Source organism: Rhinichthys klamathensis, unplaced genomic scaffold (genome assembly GCF_029890125.1).
Source record: "Rhinichthys klamathensis goyatoka isolate OS25496 unplaced genomic scaffold, OSU_Roscu_1.1 h1tg000161l_1, whole genome shotgun sequence".
NCBI classification, from domain to species: domain Eukaryota; kingdom Metazoa; phylum Chordata; class Actinopteri; order Cypriniformes; family Leuciscidae; genus Rhinichthys; species Rhinichthys klamathensis.
In genome coordinates this window covers 2,966,478-2,994,001 of record NW_026606695.1, presented here as the reverse complement: position 1 = coordinate 2,994,001, position 27,524 = coordinate 2,966,478, and the positions used below count along the sequence as shown (strand labels likewise).

General features: G+C 38.2%; 1 protein-coding gene across 4 annotated transcripts; it reads left to right on the top strand.

Moving 5' to 3' along the window:
* The first annotated feature begins 757 nt into the window (after window positions 1-757).
* Window positions 758-27,418, top strand: phka1a (phosphorylase kinase, alpha 1a (muscle)). Of its 4 annotated transcripts, none has more exons than XM_056258957.1 (34): window positions 758-882; window positions 1,048-1,183; window positions 2,394-2,552; window positions 3,053-3,100; window positions 3,843-4,011; window positions 6,986-7,068; window positions 7,164-7,244; window positions 8,061-8,159; window positions 8,284-8,430; window positions 8,529-8,582; window positions 11,474-11,596; window positions 12,606-12,701; window positions 12,853-12,960; window positions 15,696-15,774; window positions 15,862-15,996; window positions 16,150-16,259; window positions 16,492-16,636; window positions 16,739-16,817; window positions 16,914-16,984; window positions 18,103-18,273; window positions 21,584-21,672; window positions 21,763-21,908; window positions 22,012-22,165; window positions 22,326-22,405; window positions 22,494-22,572; window positions 23,822-23,951; window positions 24,069-24,170; window positions 24,311-24,426; window positions 24,557-24,595; window positions 24,939-24,992; window positions 26,108-26,269; window positions 26,636-26,689; window positions 26,787-26,987; window positions 27,097-27,418. In XM_056258957.1, exons 2-34 carry the CDS (start codon window positions 1,106-1,108, stop codon window positions 27,268-27,270), a joined length of 3,615 nt encoding a protein of 1,204 aa, XP_056114932.1. In that variant the 5' UTR covers window positions 758-882; window positions 1,048-1,105; the 3' UTR covers window positions 27,271-27,418. The 4 variants fall into 4 exon arrangements, with proteins under 4 accessions (XP_056114932.1, XP_056114929.1, XP_056114931.1 ...); XM_056258954.1 differs by having other exon boundaries at window positions 16,914-17,077; XM_056258955.1 differs by having other exon boundaries at window positions 782-874; window positions 16,914-17,077.
* Window positions 27,419-27,524: the final 106 nt, after the last annotated feature.

Below are 27,524 nucleotides of genomic sequence, written 5' to 3'. Positions count from 1 at the left end.
TCCTTCAAGCTAATTTAAATTTAAAAAAAAAATTCCTTAAAGTAAATTTAATGATGATTGAAATCTGACCTAGAAACATGATAGGGTGTGACTATACTGCCACTTAGTGGACACGAGCAAGACACTTCTCTATGAAACTATGAAATGTGCTTTTGGTAACTTAATTAGGCAAAAGGAAATAACTGAGCTTCGGTCGGTCTAAATTGTTTATACATGTTACACAACACTGAATACTTAAAAAGAATTATACATAGGCTGAGGATTTACAAAGTGTTCTTACTGTTACAATCATGATACCACCAAAGAAAACAATCAAATTAACCCAAATATATAAAATAACCTAAGTTATAAATGAAACCAACGAAATTATTAGGGGAAAACGAAGTAACAAAGGAAAAAGTTTCTTGAATCTTAGATATTGCTATTGCACCAGTTCAGTTTTAAATTGCAAGTTGTAAGGTTTATTGTTTGCGTAGGTCTATATTGTAGTAGTCTACTTTCCATAGGCTACATAATAGCAATAAAAATTTGACCCCCCCAACCCCCCTCCCCAAAGATTCATATGTGCATGCATTTAAACGCATGTTCAGCATGACGTCAGGAATATGACGTTTTCTGTATAAGATGTGTACCGTAAGTTAACAAACTTGAGGTGAAAGTTTTAAGTCCACTTACTCCAAGATCTCAAGCTTTTTCAGGCTTGTTCATAAACTGACATGCTTTCAAAAGTGTGTCGCTATTGTAGGCTATACATTATATAATTGAGCTCACTGTTATTTTGAAAAGTCGGAGGATCCTCCCAACTGACTGTAACTCGCGAGTGTGTCTATGGTGTGCACGAGTAATTTACTTTCCTTCCGGATTTTGCCCTTAAGTGAGCAGGTTTGTTTATGTTTACTGAATCTACGCAAGTTTTGTCGGGAAAAACACGTTTTGTAGTTTGGTCATGCAGCGCGAGCTTCTAGCACCATGCAGCCCTTTGACAACTTGGTTTCAAATTCGTTCAGCTCGCCTCCTATTCTTAATGTCCAAATTGCTTTATTGCAGGAGGATGTTGGCGGTTTTTGAAGCATAAAGATTTTTCGCAAAACTGCTTGGCACTAAAATGAGGAGTCGCAGCAATTCTGGAGTTAAACTTGACAACTATGCGCGGATAGTTCATCAGACTATTCTGCGTCATCAAGTGAGTGTTTCATTTCTACACTGACGCTTCACTAAAAAGCTTGTTTTCACTAAACATGCCTTCATTCAACGAAGTTCTTATAAGTAGTATCACATTTTTGATGTGCTTTAGTTATTGGATCTGTATTCATGTACCCTACATTATATAAAAATATCGCAGTTTTCTTTGTGTTTTGTTAATCAAACAACCAAACACTTGTATAAAATGTATAATAAAATCTACATCATGTGTAGGGTATTTCAGGGCCGAGTTTGACTAGGGTTTGGTGCAAAAATTGGCACTGAAAAGTGACAAAATCGACCAATTAGCTACTCAATCCTGTAATTCTGTTAATTACTCATTTATTTATCTGTGCTAGTGTACTTATTTACCATTTAATTCAAAATTCAGATTGAGTATTTGACATAAATAAAACACGTTATGTGATTTTATATGGTTACAAATATACACTGGCCTTCATAAAGATAAAGAAAAAAAAATACCCATGAAAATAAATTCCAGGGCAAAAACTTCTGACGCAGGTGTGCTATGTTAAATTTGGGGTCAGTAAGATTGTTATTGTTTTTAAAAAAGTATTTTAGGCTCATTATTTATTTGATAATAATAAAGTAAAAATAGTGATAATGTGAAATATTATTGCTATATACAATAACTTTTTTATATTTTAATATATTCTATAATGTAATTTATTCCTGTGATGGCAGAGCTGAATTTTCAGCATCATTACTCCAGTCTTCAGTGTCGCATGTTGCTTCAGAAATCATTATACAGTAATATTCTGATTTGCTGCTCAAGAAACCTTTCTTACTATTATCATTGTTGAAAACAGTTGTGCTGCTTAATATTATTGTGTAAACTGTGATACATTTTTTTTAGGATTCTTTGATTAATAGAAAGATTGAAAGAACAGCATTTATTTGAAATATAATTTTTTGTAACTTTAAATATGCCTTTACTGTCAATTTGATTTAATGCATCATTTCTGAATACATGTATTAATTTACTTAATATCTTTCTTACTGATCCCAAACATTGAACAGTAGTCTACATAATATATAGTTTACCATATACTATGTATTTGTGTTATACTGTATGTGGTAAAGGTAATTCTTGCTTATTGATTAGTTAGATAGTGTGCAAGGGCAATGGCAGAGCAGATTTATCATGTAGCTATTAAATCATTTTAACTAGCTGTATTGGTAACTTGCAGGACCCAGTGACAGGTCTGTTACCAGCAAGCAAAGAGCAGCCTGATGCCTGGGTGAGGGACAATGTCTACAGCATCCTGTCTGTCTGGGCTCTTAGTTTGGCTTACAGGAAGAATGCAGACCGCGATGAAGACAAGGCTAAAGCCTACGAGCTTGAGCAGGTACAACCTGGGACGGGACATGTTTGTTTAGATTTTTTTTTGTTTTATTAATCCATTACAATTTTTAAGATATTTGTTCAGTAACAACATTTGTTCATGAGGACATATATGCTAGAGATCCCAGAATAGTCAACAAAACCAACAAACTCAATATGTTCGACTGGATGAAAATCTGTGATCACTTGAGCAAACTGTAGCAACCGTTGAATAATCTTCATTCGAATGATCTTAAATTAGACGCCACACCAAAATATTCACCAGTGGCTATTTTACATTATGTGCGTGTGTTTTTTTTTTTAAGAAAGGTCAGTTGTCTTTTCATGCCCCATGTGTGTATGTATCAGTGTACCTAAGCTGTCTCTTTACAGTGGGCTCAGAAGTGTCATGTTACTCTTGCCTGTGCTATTAAACGATGAGCCGAAAGGTCACAGTTGAGCCTGTTCCAAGTGTTGTTTTTGGAGGCAGTCTGTGTGCACTGATCTCTGTTTTTCTTCTTTCAGAGTGTGGTAAAATTAATGAGGGCACTTCTTCAATGCACCATGCGACAGGTACCATCAGCTATTAACACTGAAGACTGGAGTAATGGCAGCTGAAAACTCAGTTTTGCAATCACTGGAATAAATGTTAAATTATAATATAAAAGAAAAAACGGTTAATTTAAATTGTAATAATCTACGGCTACACATTATTTTGATGGTCCCTTTTAGACATTCTGTTGACTATATGTAAAGTTGCACCTAGATGTCTTCTAACTCTCATTAGAGTATTAGTTGACTATAGTAGACTGTTAGGGTTCGGGTTGGGATTAGTAGAATAAATTGGCATGTACTTGCAACGTAATTTATAGTCAGTAATGTCTGTTGGGGAACACCAAAATAAAGTGTTAGCAGATATTAAGCAGACAGTCTACTAATACTCTACAGAGTTAGCTGACATGTAGGTGCAACATTACTTAAAGTTACTTATAGAATCTCTGTTTGGGGACCATTAGGTAAATTAGGTAACCAAAGTGTTACCTAATTTACAATATTAATGTTTTTATTGTATTTTTGATCTAATAAATGCTGCCTTGGTAAACATAAGGGACTTCTTTCAGAAACATAAAAAAAATATTACAGACCCCAAACTTTTGATCGGTAGTCTACATAAAGATGTAGACACAAATATACAAATGCACGTACATAATTATGTAATCTGTCAATCTCGAAAGCACCCACTTTAGGGTTAAGATTAATTGTGCATAACACAAATGACCACTTGTCTGAAGTGTTCTCTCTTGTCCCCCCACAGCTGGACAAAGTGGAGAAGTTCAAATACAGTAAGAGCACTTTGGACAGCCTTCATGCCAAGTATAACACTCAGACCTGTGCCGCTGTGGTGGGTGACCGGGAATGGGGGCATCTCCAGCTCGACGCTACCTCCGTCTACCTGCTCTTCTTGGCTCAGATGACTGCCTCAGGTACTCCAGGTCTTGCTTTAGAGCTTGCATAACGTGACATAAGGCACGTGAGACTCTGTCTGGGACTGTTGTCGCCTCTCGTCAGCTGCTTCTCGGCCAAAAAGCTGCAATCGAACACCCCAAAAGAACTAAAGGCGACTGTCAACAACCATGTGCATTCTGCGCCTGCGTGGAAGTGAATATCTGTCTATATCAGCAGGTATCAATAGTCTATTTTTGTTATTCAAAAAAGGAAACCGAAACTAGGACTGCAGATGAACCGTAAACAAAGCAGCGCTTGTTTACCATGTTGAATATCAATCACGCTGATCACTTTCTTCTTTTCTATTGGCTCATGTTATTATGACAATATTCGTGCATTCGAATGCTCAGGTAAGATGACGTACAATTATAACAGTTAATAAAACATAAAACACAATAAAAATAGTCCAGGCCTGGTCCTCTCTCATCCTTCACTGTCGTTGCTCCTCCTTTAACCTCCCAGAGCTCCTCCGTGAGTAACCGCTCCATTCCCACGGCTCTCGGCCCCGCCCTCCTTGCCACACTCGTTTTCATCACTTTCGTTTTTCAGTGCACTGACTCGTTCGCTAAGTTGAACAGCCAATCAGAGTTCTCTTTCTCACAGATGCTCCTACGCCGATTCAACATGCTGAATCGGCCCCCCCAAAAAAAACAGATGGCGCTCAACTAGTGCCAATTGTGCAGAACACACCAAAAAACTAAGCAGACCGACACTCAAAAACGGACCAACTTTGCCCAACTGCCGACTGTCAGCTTGGTGTGTCCTGGCCTTAGAAGTGTGCAAGCTTCCTTTCTTTTCCTGTAAACCAGTAGAATCTCTCTTTTGTCCGTGTTTTACAGCCAAGGTTTTAGTAGGGCTGCACAGTTATTCAAATAAATAATACAGATTATAGTCATGGCTTGTGAGTTGTTGTGAGCTTTAATTGTTCAAAAAGTTTTTTTTGTTGCAGTGGTTGAGCACTGTAGCCAATCACAGACAAGACAAAATATTTTGATTAAAGGATAGTTCACTCAAATATTATAATTCTGCCATCGTTTATTTACCATGTTTTTTTCAAACACACAAGAATATCATTCATCTTTAAAACATAAATGAAAATATTTTACTGAAATTTGAGAGATTTCTGTCCCTCCATTAAAAAGTCCATTACACCAAAACTTTTACACTTACACAAAAAGTTCATTGAAAGATTGTAAAAGTATGGTTTAATTCACGCCTTCTGAAGAGACACAATTGCAGTGTGCTTGCTTTGATGTTCAAGACCCAACAAGGTTTGCTCTGTTTTTTTAAACAAGCACATTTGAGCTTCCATTTACCATATTCGATGTGCTCTATGTATGTGCATTAACCAGTGTTTATAGCCTAATTTAAATCTGTTCATCATATGAAAGAATTGTGCCTCTTCAGAAGACTTGGATTAAACTGCTCAATTCATATGGATTACTTTATGAAGTTTTTGAAGCTTGAAAATTTCGGTTGCATGGACTTTCAATGGATGGACAAAAATGATAAGAGAAATATATCTTCATTTGAGTTCTGAAGTTTTATGGGTTTGGAACAACATGAGGGTCAGTAATTGATGACAGAATTGTCATTTTTGAGTGACATATCCCTTCAATTCTATTAATCAAAATTAAAGAAAAATAACCAACTATTAATAGATTTTTGCTGTAATTGTGTGGCCCTAGACTTAAAGGTAGGGTAGGTAGTTTTTGTCTAAAAAACTTTTTTCCAAATTTGTTTAAACCAGGGTTCATGAATCTCGGTCTTAGAGGGCCGCTGTCCTGCAGAGTTTAGCTCCAACCAGCTCCAACACACCTGTTTGAAAGTTTCTAGAATGCCTAATGAGACCTTGATTAGCTGGTTCAGGTGTGTTTAATTGGGGTTGGAGCTAAACTCTGCAGGACAGCGGCCCTCCAGGACCGAGATTGGTGAACCCTGGTTTAAACTGTCTTTATATATCAATGCATAATTAAAATGTAAGTACTGTGAAAAAGAGATAACAAAAAATCGAGTGTCTGTAGTCCTCTTAGGGCTGCAATAAACACAGCTCATTATTCCATTTACTCCCACCCCCTCCCGCCTGGGCTCCTTCCAAAGCCACGCCCCCAAAACACATGAACGTGCGATGCCGACCGCGGCTCAGTCAGCTGGAGGAGGAGGCGTTTACCAGCGCAGAGCGGAGAGGAGCAGTGCAATGTAGTGACATCATGTCAGAATCACAAGTAATAAAATAACTAACTTTATCATTCTGAATATAAACAACTAACATGGCTGTTAGTACTCACTATCAAGCTAGCATAATCGATACTGGTAAAGTTTAAAATATATTGAGTTTGATTCGGTAACGAGCTAGTAACATAAGGCAAAGCTATAAATAGCTTCATTGGTACACGTTTTCCCGTAACCATCAGTTACACTGTGATGAAGGTGAATTTCGTGTAAGATTCATAACATATACAGTGTTTTGCATGTAAGAGCTTCCACGATGAAAGCACTGTTGGCTCTGATGAGGACTACACTCTGGAGACAAGTACCGCATCGACAACCGGCTCAAGGACAGGTGTCAGCAGGGGTGGTAGCCATGGTAGCAAGGGAGAGTGACAGTCGCCCAGCCAATCATTTCATTAATCCCGAATGGAATAATGAGCTGTGTTTATTGCAGCCCTGAGAGGTCTACAGACACTCGATTTTTATAATCTCTCTTTCAGAGTACTTACATTTTAATTATGCATTGATATATAAAGACAGTTTAAACAAATTTGGGAAAAAGTTTTTTAGACAAAAACTACCTACCCTACCTTTAAGTACATGTCTAACTAGATTTACTAGTCATTGACAAAACAGCAGTGTGAGGAGAGTAGTCCAAGAATCTGATTGGCTGCTAGTTTACTTCAGCCCAGCATTAACTTCTCCCACATATATCCTTTGCTGTGTCTTATGTCCTTTTAGGGCTACATATAGTGTACACTCAGGACGAGGTGGATGTGGTCCAAAATCTGATGTTTTACATTGAAGCTGCTTACAAAGTGGCTGTAAGTCTCTCAGTATCATCATTTAGGCCTTATATATGTTTTAGCTGTGAGACGCTGTGTGTCTGTGACTGAATTTTTCTCCCATTACTGTTCAGGACTATGGGATGTGGGAGAGGGGAGACAAAACCAATCAGGGGATCCCTGAGCTCAATGCCAGCTCAATCGGGATGGCTAAAGTGAGTCTAATGAAACAAAATAAACAAATTTAACTGTCCTTCTTTTTGTCTCTCTCTCTCTCTCTCTCTCTCTCTCTCTCTCTCTCTCTCTCTCTCTCTCTCTCTCTCTCCTCTCTCTCTCTCTCTCTCTCTCTCTCTCTCTCTCTCTCTCCTCTCTCTCTCTCTCTCTCTCCTCTCTCTCTCTCTCTCTCTCTCTCTCTCTCTCTCTCTCTCCTCTCCTCTCTCCTCTCTCTCTCTCCCACACACACACACACACACTCATTTCCACATAATGTTGTCAGTCCTTCTCTGAGCAGCTGAGAACTCTCAGACGGGCATGGGGAGGGGATTCACACTGTGTGTTCATGAACACTGTCTATTAACGTCTCTGATGAACATAACCCAATGTAACCTCTACATGGCCTCTCTGGTATTAATGTTCCTTCCCAACTTACCCTGCAAGCTTGTGTCAGTTCTATTTGTTCCTCTTGCGACACTTTGCTCTGACAGAGAACAACCAGAACCATTCTTCTCTGAGAAGACAGAGTACCATTTTAAGGGCAAGGAACTAGCCCTTAACCTCATTTAATACAATGTACCCATTTGAATTCAGAAAATAAGTATTAAAAATTAAATTGTGGCAACCTCAATGATAAAACACTAAACATAAGAGTGAAGGTCATCTCTGGCAGAGAAGGCTATGCCTAATTTGTAGTCTGTGGCCCTGAATTTCAATTCACAGTGAATAAATATAGGCTTTGTTCTGACTATTTAGTTGAGATTCTTGCTAGGACAAAATACTGTAACAGCCCCTGAATGGACCCTTTGTAACTGCAGGCAGCACTTGAAGCCCTAGATGACTTGAATTTATTTGGGGCCAAAGGGGGACCTGACTCTGTGGTTCATGCCTTAGCAGATGATATCCAGCACTGTCAGGTGAGGCTATAGATATTCCAGTGCTTTGGATTTTCCTATGCATTGTTTTTCAGCATCAGCATGCTTTATAAAAAAAAAAGATTAAAATGATTACCATCTTCCTACTACCATATATTTCTCTCAGTCCATTCTGAGCTCCTTGTTACCCAGAGCTTCGACATCTAAAGAGGTGGATGCTGGGCTCCTGTCCATCATTTCATATCCAGCCTTTGCTGTGGAAGACATGGAGTTAGTCAATATCACTAAAGAGGAAATCATCTCCAAGCTCCAGGTCAGAACTTGATCTCCGACATGAGGAACTTGTTTAACAGCCGTCTGTCTCTGACACTAGGGTGGTTTATTCCTTTTACTTGCATTTCTTGTCTGTAGGGAAGATATGGCTGCTGTCGTTTCCTTAGAGATGGCCACAAAACTCCTAAAGAGGTCAGTATATCCAATACACAGACAAATTAGGTCACACTTTACATCTTATTGGATAATTTTCTGTTTATACAACCCCATTTCCAGAAAAGTTGGGACATTTTGTCAAATGCAATTAAATCAAGAATCTGTGATTAGTTAATTCTCTTCAACCTTTATTTAACTGACAAAAGTACAAAGAAAAGATTTCCAACGTTTCCAATGACCAACTTAATTGTATTTTGTAAATATATTTAAACAAATATTTTGATGGCTGCAACACACTCTAAAAAAGTTGAGACATAGGTAAAATAAAAGTGAAAAGATTATAAAAAAACAAAACCATCTATCATACATAATATTGTGAAAAGATTCAGAGAATCCAGAGAAATCTCAGTACAGTAGGGCAAGGCAGGAATTTTTCTGACCTTCGAGCCGTCATGCTACTGTGTTAAATATAGCCACATGGGCTCAGGAGTACTTTGAAAAACGTTCACTTTAACGCAGTCTGGCGCTAAAAAAAAAGCATCTTGAATCGTTGTTATGCAAAGAGAAACCTATACGTCAATTCTTTGCAGAGATGCCACTGAGTCCTCTATCCCAGAGATCATCTCAGACGGTCCAAAAGACAGTGCAAATGTGTGCTGTGTTCTGATAAGTCCACATTTCAGCTTGTTTTTGAGAAAAACTGACATCGAGTTCTCAGTTCCAAAGACGAAAGGGACCATCCAGACTTTCATCAGTGACGGGTGCAAAAGCAAACATCTGTCATTGTATGGATGTGCATCAGTGCAAACGGCATGGGTGACTTGCATGTATGTGAAGGTACCAGGGGCGTAGCCATCATTTCAAAAGTGAGGGGGACAGAATGTCAAGTTTTTTTCTTGAGACTTTTGTTGACAGGTTTTTGCTTAATTGGTTTAATATGCAATTTATTTTTAAAGCAATAAAACAGAAAGAAAGAAATGCAGATGTTCAGTACTTTATATTGCACATGCAGGGTGTTTGGTCGAAAACGAGGCGGAGGTGGTAAAATCCCGACCATGTATTTAAATTAGATAATAAAATGTTTATTTTTCGTAGATCACCATATAGCCTACTGTTACCCACATTATTTTTGTAGGTGGATCTCGGTACTTCTAGGGGGGTCCGGGGGCATGCCCCCCCGCAAGAAAATTTTGTAATTTTTAAAGATAAATTCATTAATCTGGTGCACTTTGAGCCCCCCGAATCCACTGTTAAAAATAAATAATCCACCCGTCAACCGCCCAAACATATGATATTCTCTGATTTATATTTGATCATCGCATTACAATTATTAAAATTATCAGTGTTAAACATGATAATATGGTTAAATATCACACTGAAGTAGACTGATTTAAAAATAACATTTAGGTTACTTAGAATAAAAGTTCTTCTTTTGGCAAAATTAAATTTCCTTAAAAGCCTAAACAATGTCTGTCTTACTAAACTTTCCAATTGAAAACCTTCAAACTTCAAGCTTTTAAAACTACTTTAAACTTTCTAGTTAGGCTTTTTCAAGAGAACTTAAAGTTTGTCTATAACTTTTTTATCTAAATGTAAAGTGTTACCGAATTATGGTAAACATCATGTAAATGTTACAACGCTGCCTGATTCAAGCAGATTGTGGCTATTATTGCATGAAAATACAAATTCAGCATTAACAATCACCATGTTTATTCTAATTTGAAGGGCTTTGATAACATATCTGTGAAAATAAAAGACATTACGAATAAAAAAAGATTGAAAATAGTGCACGTTTTTGCGGGTAGTGAATATTTTCAATTTACAACAAAACTTCTTAATTCAACAAGAGAAATAGGCAGAGTTATTCATCATTGTGCAACACAATTCGGATACCACATGACAACTTACAGTGCTTGACTTTTTCGTGAAAAACGAGTGAAGAGTTTTTGCCGCTTTGAACTGATACTGATGGATTCGGCGCAGGTGCGAGCATGGGCGTGTCGTAGGCTAATGCACGAGTGAATGATTACCATGGAAACGTGAAAGTCACGTATGTAGATAGACTATCCTTGACTCTTTGGATTTTAAATCTCGATGTAGGTTACACACACCCGCGAAAACCTCAGCTTGTTGTATACACACTTGCCCTATGAAAAAGTGCGGGGGACGAATTTACATTTTATAAAAAGTGGGGGGGACACGTCCCCCCCGTCCCCCGTGTAATCTACGCCCATGGAAGGTACCACTGACATGGAGGCATATATTAGGATTATACAGAGACATCAAGATGACATCTTTCCTGGGAAGTCCATGGTTATTAGGGCAAGACAATGACAGGCCTCATTCTGCACATGCAACAACAGAGTGGTTTTGTAGACACTCTACACCTGCATTCTTGTTTTTGCTCCTATTGAAAATGTATGGCCCATCATGAAAAGGAGACAACGACGACCATGGTTTGTTATTCAGATGTCTTGTATCAAGCAAAATTAGGCAAAAGTTCCACTTGCAGCATTTAGTATCTTCAATTCCCAAATGATTAACAAGGTGATACAGTGGTAAACATGTCCCAAATCTTTTCTAGTGTGTCGCAGCCATCAATTTTTTATATATATATATATTTACATAATACAATTAAGTTGGTCAGGGAAAAAAATGGAAATCTTTTCTTTGTATTTTTGTCAGTTAAATAAAGGTTTAATAGAATTAACGAATCACAGATTCACGATTTTACTGCATTTTACAAAATGGGGTTGTACAAATACTTTATAATATATAGCAGCAAATACATTAAATATTACATTGAATATTAAGAATTATTACAGACATGTAAATATGTAGCTGTGTAACTTTTGTTGTCTCTAATTGTGCCTTAAATGAACTAAGTTGATCATACTTTTCAAATGCATGACCTTATTTCCCAATAGGACCCCAACAGGCTGTACTATGAATCTGCTGAGCTGAAGCTTTTTGAAAACATTGAATGCGAGTGGCCACTTTTTTGGACTTACCTAATCTTGGATGGCATCTTCATCAACAGTCCAGAGCAGGTAAAATGATGATTTTACCTACATACATTATTTTTTAATCCATCTCATTCTTGAAATATGAAAGATTATAATCAAAATGTAAGGGTATTTCTTTTCTACCCTACATTTCTACCAGGCCTAGCCAAAAAGAGCTAGAATATTATTAGCACACAAAGCATTGAGTGCTACTGAATTGTTTGTCTATTCTTTAGTACACTTTGTTCAGATGTTTTCTAATCAAACCTATTACATGATATATTCACAAGTTATTTAATTGTCAATTGGGTAAATATTTAGCTAAAGATACTGAAATCACCAAAATACTAAGACTCAGTGGCAAGGGCTAGTACAGATGCTAATGTGATTCCAAACATAGTGTAGATACTGTTGCAGTAAGGTTAAAGTTACATTTAGTTAGTTAGTTATACTAGTAAAGGCTGGAATACTCTACACAACTTTTGCACAGATTTTTGCCCCAATTTGCAGTCTGAAGGAGTCAATGCTAGTTAGATCCAGTCTGCAGATTTTGGGCAGTTGGAGTTGAAAGATTTCACAGGCAGCTGCATAGTACAGTATGTGATGGATATATCATTTTTTAAAGCTTCAGGCTATGATTCTGTCCAGTCGTAGGGTATCAAACATGTTGGATATTTTAAGCCAATTTTAGAACACATAATTGTTTTCATTTGTCATGTATCTTCTAGCAATGAGGTTGTGTTGTGAAGTGTGTTGTAATCAGAATGACTTTAAAGTCTGGTAGTATGTGATCCTCAGTCATTTAGTGTATGATGCACATTTCTGTAACCATTTACAGTCACATGTAGGATGCCTAGTGTTTTAAAATCTGATGGTAAAAGTTGTGCAGTTTATTTCAGCCTTAAGTGGATTGGAGAGAATTCAGGAGGCTAAGTTCTGGCAGCTACTGTAAAGACTTTAGCAAAGGCACAGCTTTAAGAGTGACTTTCTGGAGGTTAAAAATAAGTCAAACAAGATGTTCTCAAGGTTGTGTTGCTCATTTCTGTCCTCTCAGGTTCAGGAGTATCGAGAAGCTCTGGAAGGTATCATGATCAAACAGAAAGATGGTATACGGCTGCTGCCTGAGCTCTATAGTGTTCCGCCTGATAAGGTAAGACACTATTAAATTTATTTTTTAAAACAAAAAATGGAATATCAGTGAAATTTCACTGGATTCATGTCAACTCAGAATTTCATGTCAAAATTCAGATGAAATTTGCTTTTTATACTTTTGATAACATATTTTTTCCCCATTATTTCAGGTGGATGAAGAGTATGTTAATCCTCACACGGTGGAGAGGATCCCATTGGGAAAGTGCCCTCTGAAGTGGGGCCAGTCCCTTTATGTCCTGGGGAACCTTTTGGCAGAGGTGAGAGGTTATAGGTCATGTCTTTGCTATACTTCTTCTTTGAAAGCTTTGTACCAAGCACTAGTTTCGTTAGACTTTCTCATTGTCATTTAGTCGTAAAATTTTTATCTTCATCTATAATTACCCTTCATTTTAATATTTTAATGATAAGACATTTGAGTGAATTTAAAAAAAAAAAGTGAACTGAAAAAAACTATCATTAACTTAAAGGTGAACTAAGTAGAAGAAGAAGTTTTATTTATATAGCGCCTTTCCAAAGCTCAAGGTCGCTTTACATTGTACATTACAATACATTTAGACACCCACATAAGTATTACAGTCACATTTAATCACATTATCCAAAATGCATGTTAAATAGATATGTTTTTAATTGGGTCTTGAATGTAGCCACAGATGAGGTATTACGTAGTGTAAGAGGTAGCGAATTCCATAATTGAGGAGCATTAAAACTGAAAGACCTTCCACCTACTGTAGACAACCGAAAACAAGGGATGGACAGTAAACCGAGTTCAGCTGATCTGAGAGACCGTGTAGGGCGGTAAGGGTGGAGTAGGTCAGACAGATATTGTGGAGCAAGACCATTTAATGCTTTGAACGTTAGAAGCAAGACCTTAAAGTGGATACGTGATGCCACAGGTAGCCAGTGAAGTTCATGAAGAAGATTATTAATGTGAGCAGAACGCCTAGTAAAGGTGAGAACTCTTGCTGCAGAGTTTTGAACATACTGTAATCTTGCAATACGTTTTTTGGGAAGACCAAGAAATAAGGCATTGAAATAGTCCAGGCGTGATGTGATTAATGCATGAATTAAGATTTCAGCATTAGCTAAAGTGAGAGAAGATCGTAAACGAGCAATATTGCGAAGATGGAAAAAAGAGTTTTTAACAATAATAATAATAATAATTCATCACATTTGTATAGCGCTTTTCTGGACACTCAAAGCGCTTCACATAGAAGGGGGAATCCCCTCAACCACCACCAATGTGCAGCATCCACCTGGATGATGCGACGGCAGCCATATTGCGCCAGAACGCCCACCACACACCAGCTTACTGGTGGAGAGGAGACAGAGTGATGAAGCCAATTGGTATATATATACATGGGGATGATTAGGAGGCCATGATGGACAGAGGCCACTGGGCAAATTTGGCCAGGATGCCGGGGTTACACCCCTACTCTTTTGGGATTTTTTGTGACCACAGAGAGTCAGGGCCTCAGTTTAACGTCTCATCCGAAGGACGGTGCTCTTTGACAGTATAGTGTCCCCATTACCATACTGGGGCGTTAGGACCCACACAGACCACAGGGTGAGCACCCCCTGCTGGCCTCACTAACACCTCTTCCAGCAGCAACCTGGTTTTCTCAGAAGGTCTCCCATCCAGGTACTAACCAGGCTCAGCCCTGCTTAGCTTTAGTGGGCAACCAGTCTTGGGCTACAGGGTGATATGGCTGCTGGCAATAGAAGAAATATGAGAGCCAAAAGATAGATTTTGATCGAATAAGACACCAACGTTACGAATCGATGGCAAAGGCTTAACGTGAATTCCATCAATATCAAAGGACTGGCCCATCCTTTCGACTGAGGCAATAGAGCCAATCACTAATACCTCGGTTTTCTTATCATTTAATTTGAGGAAATTCAATGACATCCAATGCTTGATGTCCCTAATACATGCAGTGAGTGAGTCAGGCAGAGATGGCCTATCAGAGCTGGTGGTGAGATAAATTTGAATATCATCAGCATAGCAATGGAATTTAAGTCCATGCCTGCGTATGATGTCACCGAGTGGACAGATGTAGATGATGAACAATAGTGGGCCAAGAACCGAACCTTGAGGAACACCCTGTGTAAGTGAGGCAGTGGCAGATCTAAACCCTTGTATGCTGATATAATACTTTCTGTCACTGATGTAGGAAATGAGCCAGGAAAGAGCAGAGCCAGTGATGCCAATATCAGAAAGCCTAGAGATCAATATTTCATGGCAAACTGTATCAAAAGTAACTTTTTTACCTTAAACGAACAGCTTTGGAGTCATTGTAATGTTTATATTACTGATTTCGTGTTGAATGGTGGTCGTCTCATACCCCCTGGTGCCTGTGAGCCGCAAAACCACCCTTGCAACTTTGGGCCGACGAGCCGCCGGCCTCAGTGTTAGGAAGTATCGTGTGATATCAGGTCTCGCGAGGTAACGAATTGCTTTACGGCAAAAAAACAGATCTGATAAAATTCTGATAAAATGAGCATCAAACAGAAATAACCCGGCGCCGTATACATGTGGTGTTGGGCGCGCGCAGCTCTTAAAGGGGCCATACCTTATTTCCACTCGTTATAGCGTCCATCCTACTGAACAGGTACCGGTGTACAGGGGGAGGGGATCCGGCCGTGAGTGCGAGCCATCTCTGCGTGAGTGCTATTCACGACAGTACAAGTACTCCACAGCGACTCTAGGGGTCGCTGTTTGACAAAAACCGAATTCCTACTTAGTGCTGCTTTAAAGGTTGAGCCTATAGACTAGATTATGCAAATACAGCATGCCCTCCTTCTGCACCAGTGGCCACCAACTGGACAAGGGTGGGAATTACAGTTACAAGTTATAGTAGATCACCCTCAGTATAATTTGTCAAAATGACGGACGTCAGTCAATGACGTAAAATATTCGGTTAACACGGTCTTTCGTATCAAGTTATATTTGGGGAAGTATGACAAACACCTCTACCTTTCCTATCCATTTCAGGGTTTTTTGGCTCCTGGAGAGATAGACCCTTTAAACCGCAGGTTCTCAACCATCCCTAAACCGGATGTTGTTGTACAAGGTATTTTTCAACATTTTTAACCAATAGCTGATGTGATGCATTGCATGGTTAAAATTCATCTTGATGTTTGCATTTTGTTCTGATAAGTGTCCGTCCTTGCTGAGAATGAAGATATTAAGGCACTCCTGCAGAAGAATGGGATTGATGTGGAGACAGTGGCAGACATCCACCCTATCAGAGTGCAGCCATCTCGGGTTCTCAGCCACATTTATGCTAGACTAGGTAGGAACTGGCACACCATAAAGTCTCACTTGATACTAGTATGAATAAATACAAAAACACGCTATTGCTTTTGACAGTCAACTATATTTTTAGTAGACACAAATCATGTAGACATGTAATTAGGGTGCATGTGTGTGTTTGCCTTTCTCCAAGGGCGTAATGAGAGACTGGGGCTGACCGGCAGACCTTACCGTAGGATTGGCGTGTTGGGAACCTCCAAGCTTTACATCATCCGCAACACCATCTTTAGCTTCACACCTCAGGTTCTTCATAATGTGCTGAACTAGGCATGTTTGAGCCTTATGTTGACTGAGAGAGCCACTGCTTATCACCCAGCAGAAGTTAAATAAAAAAAAAGTTGGTGAGGCAGAAATTACCCACATAAAGCTTTTAAAATATACCCTAAAGGCCAAATGTTTTTCGTCTTCTCTCTTTCTTTTCACATGATTTTACATTACTTCATGTCTCTGGGTTTGTCACGTTGCTGTTCTGTAGTTCATAGATCATCAGCAGTTCTATCTGGCCCTGGACAACAAGATGATCGTGGAAATGTTGCGCACTGACCTGTCTTACTTGTCTTCTCGCTGGAGGATGACTGGCCGTCCTACCGTCACCTTTCCTGTTTCCCAGACCATGCTTAGTGAGTAAAAACTGGTGCCTCTGATAATGTAGGGTCAACGGGAAACAATATTAAATTTGAAGTGTGTAGGTTTTTCCTAATTTTTTGTGTGTAACTTCTTAGACCATGACCACACAGACTTGGAACCTGCTGTGCTGGCCACACTTAAGAAGCTTCAGGATGGCTACTTTGGAGGGGCAAGGTCAGATAATGAGGATGTAAATAAATATCATGTCATCAACAATACACATTCAAGGGCAGTCTCCGCTCACTTGCTTGCTGCTCTCAATTTTTCTAGGATCCAGACTGGAAAGTTATCTGAGTTTGTGACCACGTCTTGTTGTGCTCATCTGAGCTTCCTTGATAGTGGTAAGACACGCTCCAGTAGGGGCTGGGATGAAGATGATGATGTTGAGGACAGCTACTTTAGTGGTGCTGTGCATGACCTGAACTTCACTGATGGTAAGGGGAAAGAACGAATATTCTGGCAAAGAGATTTTGTTTGACAATGACTTCTGAAATGGTCAGATACTGATGTTGTTAATGTGAGTTGAAGTCCTTGATGTAGGGTTGTGATTTAAACAGCTCACATTGGTAAACTCTTTGTTCCTTTGTGTTCTAATGCATTAGTTATTTTTGAATAATTTTCCTCTTCCCTCATTTTACATAGATTTTATGCCTAGACTACATTTTAGCATAAATGTTCCCACTTTTTATTTATTTTGATGTTTTGAGGGATCTTTTGGGAGAGTTTGTGTAATGGATTACAGAATCTCTAAACACTAAATGACACTAAATGACCTTAACAGTTTTTATAATGTAGAATTTGCTGGACGAAACATTTAAACATCTCTGACCTTCAACTCTTCTGGTTTACTTTGACATCTTAGCCTTTTTTCTCTACCATCATTGCAAAATGTGTTATTTTTATGTTGATCATTTGCAGTGAGCACTTGCAGTGTGAAAACGCATCATGTTGTTAAAAATTCTTGCATTTTTTATATTACTTTCTTGTGTTTTTAATTTTTTTTTCAAATTCCTGTAAAAAATTGAATGGATGATTGATTAATTAAAAAAAAACCCCGAATAATCTGCGTTATCAAGCTTGAATGATTCTCCAAGGAATGCATTTACCCTTTAGGTGATGATACACGGGGCAACTTTTTTGAGCAATGTTCCTTGGGCACTTTCTCATTGATAATGGGCAACAAATTTCTATCTGGATACTTTAGATCGGTCGTGGGCTCTGTCTCACCTGGTTGCCCATTGACGACAAAATTGCCCAGCAACATTGCTCAAAAAGTTGCCCCGTGTATCATCACCTTTAGACTGCGGGCTGTGATGTCACACAAACAGTTCTGTTTTTGTGCATTGCAAACTGTTTTACTTGAGCATCTTGCAGCTCATCGCCACCTCCAACCCAACAACCTCTCTTTCTCTCGTCTCTTTCTTTTTTATCCTGACTTTTCTAACCCTTTCTTTCTCAGATACAGATGATCTAGCACAATACCTGGACCAGCTGTTAACTGCAGCGGTGCCTCAGCGAGGACTCAGAGTCGAGGGAGAGGCGAAAGGACTGACTCGCTTCAAGGCTGCAGCCACCAAGACACGTGAGATGGTGTCTCTTATGAACAAAGCAAAGGAGCTCCAAATCCACAGTGAGCTGAATTAATGAACTCTTACATGTTGAAGGGTGAAGGGTAATTTTTAGGGATGCAACAACCAACCGATAAGGCAAATAGTCAACAATGAATCAAAAAATGTATTAGTTGGGTCTTTTGTGCTCTACTACTCATTGCAGTAGTAAATATAATTTTTTTACTTTGAAAAATAGCAAAGGCCACAAGGCAAGATGCAGGGCAGAATGTATGAATGGAAGGATGTTATATTAAAAGCTTAAAGGTGTGTAGTTTCACCTGGCCAGGCTGCCACATAAAGTGCTCAGGGTTTCCGCGGGGTTGTAAAAGGTAGTAAAAGGTAGTAAATTAAATTATGCCAAATTAAGGCCAGTAAAAAGTAGTAAAAAGTAGTAAACGTCATCTGACGAAGTAGTAAATTTTCGAACCCCCATCCAACTAGGCCTATGAGTTTCAATTTGTGTTAAGTGCAGGACTTTGTTCTAAAATTCGCGTGGATTTATTTATATGTTGCGAGTAGGACCTGTGCGATATCATGTGACGTGGTGTTTGTTCGTTCGCGCGCGCTGAAACAAACTGGGTACCCGGCTGGCCTGGCTTGCTGCCCAACCTGTTCGCGAGTTCGCTTCTATTTCAGTCATCAGTCGGCCGCCAAAGCCATATTTGATCGGTGAGTAGCCTAATGTAGACGACTGACTGCTACGCTTGTGACAGGGTGCATGTTAACTGAAAGAAGGAACAGAGAGAGAGCCCCGGCTGCGCGCGCGCACTCAATTCACTCTTGCTCTCTCTCCCTCGCTCATATTAATCAAAATCAATTGACAGACACGATGGTAAAAGGTCGGAAGACCGAAGTTTCACGTGGTGCAATTGGAAATTTATTTCCCGCTGTGTGTGAATTGTGCTAAAAAAACGTTGCCTTATCTTCTCTCACGGCGTGTGCCACATTCAGCTGACATAACCACACTTTCAATAAAGGAAAAATCTATCCTAAAAAAACCTATTTGTTGACACAAATTTTGTGCAATGTCCTAACTGATGGGATAACCACACAATGCGTACACGTCCGCTAATGACGCGTCACTTTAATGAATGGTTAACACAACGGATCTGTCCTCACGGGACTTCTGAATCGGTAACACAATATGGTTCCATTTATTAAAATCTAGTTAACTACATTAGTTAACATGAACTATTAATAAACTGCACGTCTACATCATTAATTAATCTTTCTTAATGTCAATTTCACCATATAGCCTACATTATTGAAATCAAAGTTGTATTTGTTAACATTAGTTAATGCACTGTGAAGTAATATGAACAAACAATTCATGTATGTTGTAAACTACGTAGTATTTTCAGGTTATTTATGTTATAATGTGTAGAAACATTGCAAAAAAAAAAAAAAAATTAGTTTAGACTGGAGTGAGGTGAAACCAGAAAAAAAGTGCAAAGCAAGTTGTTATCTAGCAGCAATTTTTGTTATTTAATTTTTTTTAAAAAAGTATCTGGCAGCTAATTCTATTAAATTTTACAGTATATGGTAGAAAATTAGACTTCAATAAACTTTTAAAATAAACTTTTTAATGCTCCGTTTTTATTCTACTTTTTGATATTGATATGATTATACCAAAACAATTATCACGTCCAGCAAAGAAGTATTTTTTTTTTAAAAAGGGCAAGAAAGGATAAGTGTCTGTCGGCCACCAACGAAGACCAATTTTGACCAAGGAAAAAACCCTGGACATTATGGGGAAATGCAAGTTTTCGAAGATATTTCATTACTTTACTTGTCTCTATATACGCCACTACAGTTGCATCTTGAAGTCGTGATGGTATTAAAAAATATAGTGAAGGTATTAAATTAATTTTAAGAATTTCTGTGTATACCCTGTATTAAATGAAAGATAAAATATGATAGAGCAATAGAATGAACAGTGACAGAAACAGAAGCATGCTTTTTAGCAGGATTAATTAAGCATGAAAATATCTGAAGGAAATATATATTTGATGAACAAATTAAGCCAACTAATATGATTTATATTCTTTTGGTTTATCTACTAATACATTTAAAAATTACAAATGCAGTGAAAATTCAGGGATCGGTTACGGTATCGATATCGGCGAGTACCAAAAATGAAAGTATTGGTATCCGTCTCGTTCTGCAAAAAGTGGTATCGTGCATCCCTAATTGAAAATATTTAACGGGTTCGCGTGAGGGAGGAGCAAAGCAGTGCCATATTTGAAGCACATTTAGAGATGTGATTTAAATAAATTGCTGTTTTGGGATAGTAATTTCACTGCTTAAGTCTGTGTGTGTGAGAATGTGTGTTTGTGGGTAAGTGTGTGTGATGTGACACACTTTATTATTAATCTTTATTAAAGTTTATGGCTGTTAAGTGTCATTTGTTTTTAAGTGCCAAGGTTATTATTCACCTTATTAGGGCTAAGGGCTAACGTAATGGTTAGGATAACTCAAGGGCTAGGGTTAAAGCGGTCATATAATGCCATTTTTGTACAAGTTAATATGAATCTTTAGGGTCTAAATGAAAACTTTGTAATATACTTTTATCAAAAATTCTCATTAGTATTTTAAGAAAACACTCATTTTACCAGCTCAAAAATAGCTCTGTTTTCAGCACGCCGTTTCAGTGCACAATCACATCCCTTTAAATGATAATGAGCTTTGGTCACCCCGCCCCTCTGCGTACACAGTTTTTAATAACACAATAACCATAACGCGTTGTTCATTATAAACGTGGGATTATGAATTATATTGAGAACATTGTAACGTTACATAGAATATATGTCGTGTTGGTAGTAAAAAATATTGTGGAGGTAGTAAAAAAGGTAGTAAAAGGTAGTAAATTCATCTCTATGATTCCTGCATAAACCCTGGTGCTTCAAGAGCCTGATCCTGTTTTACATTTAAAGGGATAGTTCATCTAAAAATATAAATTCTATCATTGTATACTCGCCCTCATGTCATTCCAAACATGTCAGCAAAAGAAGATATTCTTTTTTTGGTGACCATTGACTTCCACTGTATGGACAGAAAAACACTGAGACGTTTCTCAAAATATTGTCCTTTACTTTCCACAGAAGAAAGAATGTCATACAGGTTTGGAATGACATGAGGGTGATTAAATGATGACAGAATTGTAATTTTTGAGTGAACAAGCAACAATTAAGGGAAAAAGAAAAAAAAACTGTTCTTTGGAAGCAAATCAATCAAGCATTTGTCTAACAAGGCAAAGAGTACACCGTTTGCCTGTCTACATTTCTATTCAGTTTTGCCTTGTCTTTTTTTTGTTCCTTGTCTGTTTTTCAGATGTGCAGATGTATCTTCCCAATAAGCTTTTCCGCTCCCCTCAGCCTGCGCTTAATCTAAAAGATTTCCCGGGACCACGGACCAGTCATGTGTGTATATGCAGACACACAAAGGATCTTATAAAAATGGAAAACTGAGATGACAGAAAACACTTTAATATGTTTAATTGAACTCGGTAGAGTCCAGATGTGCCCATGTCCTCTGAATGTAACCTGCCTCGGGACACTGGTGGCGGCATTGACTACAGTGGTCTAGTCCAAGTGCTTAAAGACACCGAGAGCCTTCATGATCAGGCAGACATCCTCTTCATCCTTTTCAAAGACAAGTAAGTCCCTTGCCACATTTTAATCAGAGTTATGAGTGTGGACACCTCTATAGAGTTGTTTTTATTTTGTATTAAATCGAATGTGTTGTGTATTTTCTCACAGGGGAATGGATTGGGATACTCAGCTGCATGGGAACGGCACCACTGTTAAGAGTTTGCTGGTGGAGCTCTATGAGAAGGCAGGAGAACTACGCTGCTGGGATCTCATCCGTATGATTTCAGGCGTGCTCCGCAAGAAAGTGGAGGAGCTGGACTGGGTAAATACAAGCTTGTGGTAAAAGGAACTATAATACCGACTATTAGCATTTCTCACAACTCTTTCTGTTAGATCGGCACTCTTACTTTACAGGATAAGATTATTGTACAGTATGTACTTCGTGAATTGTTCTGTATTTTGCTTGATGGTCATGTTTGTAGGCCTGCTCAGATTTGCTGGCCCATCAGAAACACTTGACAGTTGGTTTACCGCCAGAGCCCAGAGAGAAGACTATTACTGCGTGAGTTTTCATATTCCCAGCTCAGATGACACTAAAACGCTGCACAATATTGGTAGATTGTGTGTGTAATCTTGATGTTTCTCTGCAGGCCTTTGCCTCTTGACCAACTTGCCTTACTTATTGATCAAGCCAGCGAGAACAACATCACTATCGCCATCCTCACACAGGTTACACGCAAACATATGTTGATTTTCCACTACTATTCAAAACTTTGTGGTCAGTAAGATTTTTTTTAAAGGGATACTCCACCGTTTTTTCATATTTCATATACATACCTCTCTCGTCTCAGTGCGTGCACTAAATCACTCTTTGTTAGCACTTAGCTTAGCCCAGTTCATTCATTAGGATCCAAGCAGAGAAGCGACCAAACACCTCCACGTTTTCCCTATTTAAATACAGTTACACGAGTAGTGTAACTCGACCAAGAATGGTGACACAAAATAAAACGTTGCGCTTTTCTAAGCATGTAAAGTGGATAACTATAATGTATGGCGGAATACCATAGCAAGTGCTTGGGAGCACTTCGACTCGGCGCAGTAATATCATCTCTCTGCGATGAATGAACTGGGCTAAGCTAAGTGCTATCAAAGTTTCGCCGCAAGACAGAGCGATTTAGTGCATGCACTGAGACGAGAGAGGTATGTATCAACTCGTCTTAGTTAAGGGAATAACATAGTTTAATATGAAAAAACGGTGGACTATCCCTTTAAGGAATTTATACTTTTATTCAGCAAGGATGCATTAAATTGATCAAAAGTGACACTAAAGATTTATAATGTTACGAAAGATTTTTTTTCAATGTTTTCTTTTGAACTTTCTATTCATTAAAGAATTCTGAAAAAAATGGATCACATTTTCCACAAAAATATAAAGCAGATCAATTGTTTTCAACATTGATAATAATAGGAATTGTTACTTGAGCACCAAAGCAGCATATTAGAATGATTTCTGAAGGATCATGTGACACTGAGTAATGATGCTAAAAATTCAGCTTTGCCATCATTTGAATAAATTTCATTTTAAAATGTTCAAATATAAAAGTTATTTTAAAAATGTAAAAATATTTCACAATATTACTATTTAAACTTTATTTTTGATCAAATAAATGCAGCCTAAGTGAGCATAAGAGACTTTCAAAAAACAATAAAAATCGACCAAACAATTTTAACCAAAAGCACACAGAACTTTTTCACTTATTCTGTTGATTGTGGGGGAAAACTATTTGAACACGATAAATTGTAAGATGATAGAACTACTCTTATGTCAGTAGATGAAAGCATTATCAAATTAGCCAAAATATTTCATAATTCATGTTTTCAGTGAAATTCTTTGTGCTGATTCCATTCAGACCTTGCTTATAAAAATTTTTTTGAGGTTTGTTTTCAGTGTATATGTTTGTTTTTGTATATGTGTTAGGAGATCATAGTGTACCTCGCAATGATCATCAGAACGCAGCCCAGTTTGTTCAGTGAGATGTTTCGGCTGAGGATTGGCCTCATCATTCAGGTTATGGCAACTGAGCTGGCCCAATCTCTAAACTGCTCAGGTACTGCATTTATCATTCATCATGTGTTCATAGTGCATTTTAGGAGATTTGAGGATGTTTGTATAGTTTTTTTTATAATGTTTGTATAATATTTGATATATATTGTGTGTATTGAAGGTGAGGAGGCCACTGAGAGTCTAATGAAACTGAGTCCCTCTGAGTTGAAGAATCTTCTCCACCACATTCTGAGCGGCAAAGAATTTGGTGTTCAGAGAAGTGGTGAGTGACTTCATGAAAATAACAGTTTTCTGTACTATTGAGCTGGGAATTTTTAAATATATGTGTCAGTACATTCAGCATTGCATTTAGCATTCTCTGGTTGGTTTGGTTGTCTGAATGTGGGCATGTTCGCTGTTCAGTTCGTTCAGTTGAGCCCGGCGCTAGTCCTGTCATCTCCATCCATGAGGTCGGCAATGTTGGTGCCACCAAGAGTGAGCGTGCAGGCATCAGCAAACTGAAGAGTGACATGAAGATGGTAGGTGACTGCTCATCCAGAACCAAAAACATACAAGCCAGATATTACAAAAGCACAATTATAAAATTCAACCATGTAAACACTATAGCTACTTGTCTCTATATGTTTAATAGTGTTTAAATGTTTTCAGCTAGAAGATCACCGATTGTCATGGTCGATCCAAAGTAAGGTGATGTGTCTAATGAGCCGTGACTCAGTCTCATGTAATGTGGTCTAATCTCAAATTAAGTTCAACAACTCAAAAATGTAAAGAGAAAACCTGACATCAGCTGTTCAATTTGGTTATGGGATGTGTTAATGTTATGGAAGGAAATCCACTGTACATCTAATTTTAAATCTGGATATCGCATTAAAGAAAAATGTACAGGTTTCACGGGGTCTGAAGGTGCATGGCATGGTGTTTAATTCCATGGGTAATGTGAACGTAATTGTGGAAGGAGGCTCAAAAGAGTTTTGTCATGTAGAAAGTTTGTAAAACTGTCCATCCCTGTGTCTGTCTTTTCCCTTTGTAGACATTATCAGGTCAATCCTTCGACACTGGAAGTGAATGGACAATGGAGTCAGGGGTAAGTGCTTAGTTCTTCAAAGCCATATTAATTTTTCGCTTAGATTTTTTGAAGGGTAAGATTAGGCTACAAAGAGTTGCAAAATGTGCAAATAGTTTGTGCCTGAAAAATAATTTAATTATTCGATGTGCTGTAGGAATGAGTCCTAAAACCCAGAAAAGAGTTAGTATTTTTGCTCTTCTGGTTCCATCCCCCTGAAGTCAAAGTTTTTGGTTAAAAGCCTGAAATAAGGTCTGTGGTTAACACAAGCTCAAGATATTTTCACGTTTTTTTGTACGACATAAAATACACCAGTTAAACCGAGCTTGTGAGTTTAAGTGTCTTGAATAAGACTGTTACTAACAATTGACCAAATGGGTCTACAAAGTTTATCTGGGAAATTAAACGTTATCACACCGAACAGGTAAATTCATCTACTCACTACTCCGCATTTACAGCCTTGTGTTTACACTCGCATCCTTGCATACTATTGTCAAACTTTCCAACTTGTAGATTTTAAATAAAGATAGAAAGAGTTTCCAGAAGCTTAGTGGTGGTGAGATTTAAGTCATGCGACTGTGGTGTAGTTTGTTTATAGCCTAACTTTAGCGTTTTACTTTCGAAGATTGTATTTACGCTTCAAAATTCATAAAAGGTGTTTACATTTGTGAAGATTATATTGATGAACAAAATGTATAAGAATCATAAACGTTTGTTTTTTCACAGACCTTATTTCCTCAATAACCTAATGGGAAAATCCTGTGGTCTTTTTTGTCGAGGGAACCAGGTTGATGCTAAGTTCTGGGTTGGCCTACAAAAAAATGTCATCACTGCAGCACTCTGTCATTTTAATAAACTAGATGTTCAACTTGTTTCCACCACCTTTCTTTAACGATGTTCCTACATAACCGGATGCAAATACTTCTAACCACTCTATTAAACCAAGTCAAACTTGGTGTCTGTAAACACCAGAATAATGAAGTCACATGCCTTCCTAATCACCAGATCAAAGTTTTGTGAAGTAGATTTTCATTTTATTTGTCATGAAGAAACCATTTCTTGAATAATACAGTACGTCATACCACTAACCAAGAAATTGGTCAAATTGTTGACCTGTGCTAAAATGTGACTTGCAGAGGTACCGTATGCCTTCGATTGATGGGCTTGACAGCTCGGTGAGTGTCGGTGCGTCCCGGGACAGTCGGCAGGGCCAGTGGCTGCGCAGAAGAAGGCTTGATGGTGCTCTCAACAGAGTTCCTGTAGGCTTCTATCAAAAAGTCTGGAAGATTCTACAGAAGGTTGGAAGAATTAAAGCAGTGTTATGTTAATAACATGAAATAGTTTGAAAAAATACTTGACCTTGATCAACCTCATTTTGCTATGTGGAAGTAAGCTATTTTCTGTGATTTATGTGAGACCTAGAAGAATAACAAGTGCTGTAAATATAGGCTCTACAAATCAAGTGAGTTTCACGACAATGCTTTAAAATAACATTGCAATATCAAGCATCATAATGAGCTGTTTTGTACAGCTAAAAATAACTGGAAGCCTCGTACATTCAAGTTACAAATTATCTTGTCTGCTCTTATGTTAAAAATAATGGATAGCAAAATATTTTTATGCAAAATAGTGAAATATATGAATTTTCTTTTTTCTCCCCGCAGTGTCATGGCCTTTCAATAGAAGGCTTTGTGCTCCCATCTTCTACTACAAGAGAGGTTTGGGCCCTTTTAAAAATCCTTTAACATACTGCGCTAATTGCTTTCTGTAACTTAGACTGCAAATTTCCTTCTCCACCACTCTCCCTCTCTCCAGATGACCCCGGGGGAGATTAAGTTTGCGGTACATGTAGAAAGGGTGCTGAACCGTGTCCCTCAGCCTGAATATAGGCAGCTGCTGGTGGAAGGGATCCTGGTACTTACAATGCTGGCTGATGTGGACATACAAAGCATTGGGAGCATCATCCACATAGAGAAGGTTGTTCACATCGCCAATGACATGTTCTTCAAGGACCAGGTATGGGTATTTAACAAAAAAAAAAGTATGGCATATATTATGGTATGTGTTATCAACAATACATTATCAACAAATATTTAAAAAAATCTCTTCTCTCTCTGTTCTGCAGAAGGATCTAGGTGCAGAGGACAGTATTTTAGAAAAGGATCACTCTACAGGCATCTGCCGGCTCCTATATGATACTGCACCCAGTGGCCGCTTTGGCACCATGACTTACCTCACTAAAGCTGTGGCTACCTACGTCCAGGACTTTCTGCCTAGTGGCGCCTGTACCGTACAGTGATACCATGAAGTTTTTAAATACTATAGTTTTTATTGTATAGTGAAAACACCACTGTTTTAGAGCAGTTATTGAGATGTTTGTGTTCGGTGGATGATCAAAGAAAATATGTAGCCGTTTTGAACAAGACTGAATAAACTTGTTGACCACATGCTTTGGAAGTTCAGTTTGATGGTGTTGTCTTGTCACTCAGTAGTCCTTTAATAGGTTCTCCATAGACCTTATAGTCAGGGTAGCGCCATATTTAATTTGTGACA

Coding starts and splice junctions, on each gene's coding strand:
- phka1a (XM_056258954.1), top strand. CDS start 1,106: ATGAGGAGTCGCAGCAATTCTGGAGTTAAACTTGACAACTATGCGCGG. Junction 23,952..24,068: donor CCAATCTCTAAACTGCTCAG/GTACTGCATTTA, acceptor TGTGTATTGAAG/GTGAGGAGGCCACTGAGAGT. Junction 24,596..24,938: donor CATGGTCGATCCAAAGTAAG/GTGATGTGTCTA, acceptor TTCCCTTTGTAG/ACATTATCAGGTCAATCCTT.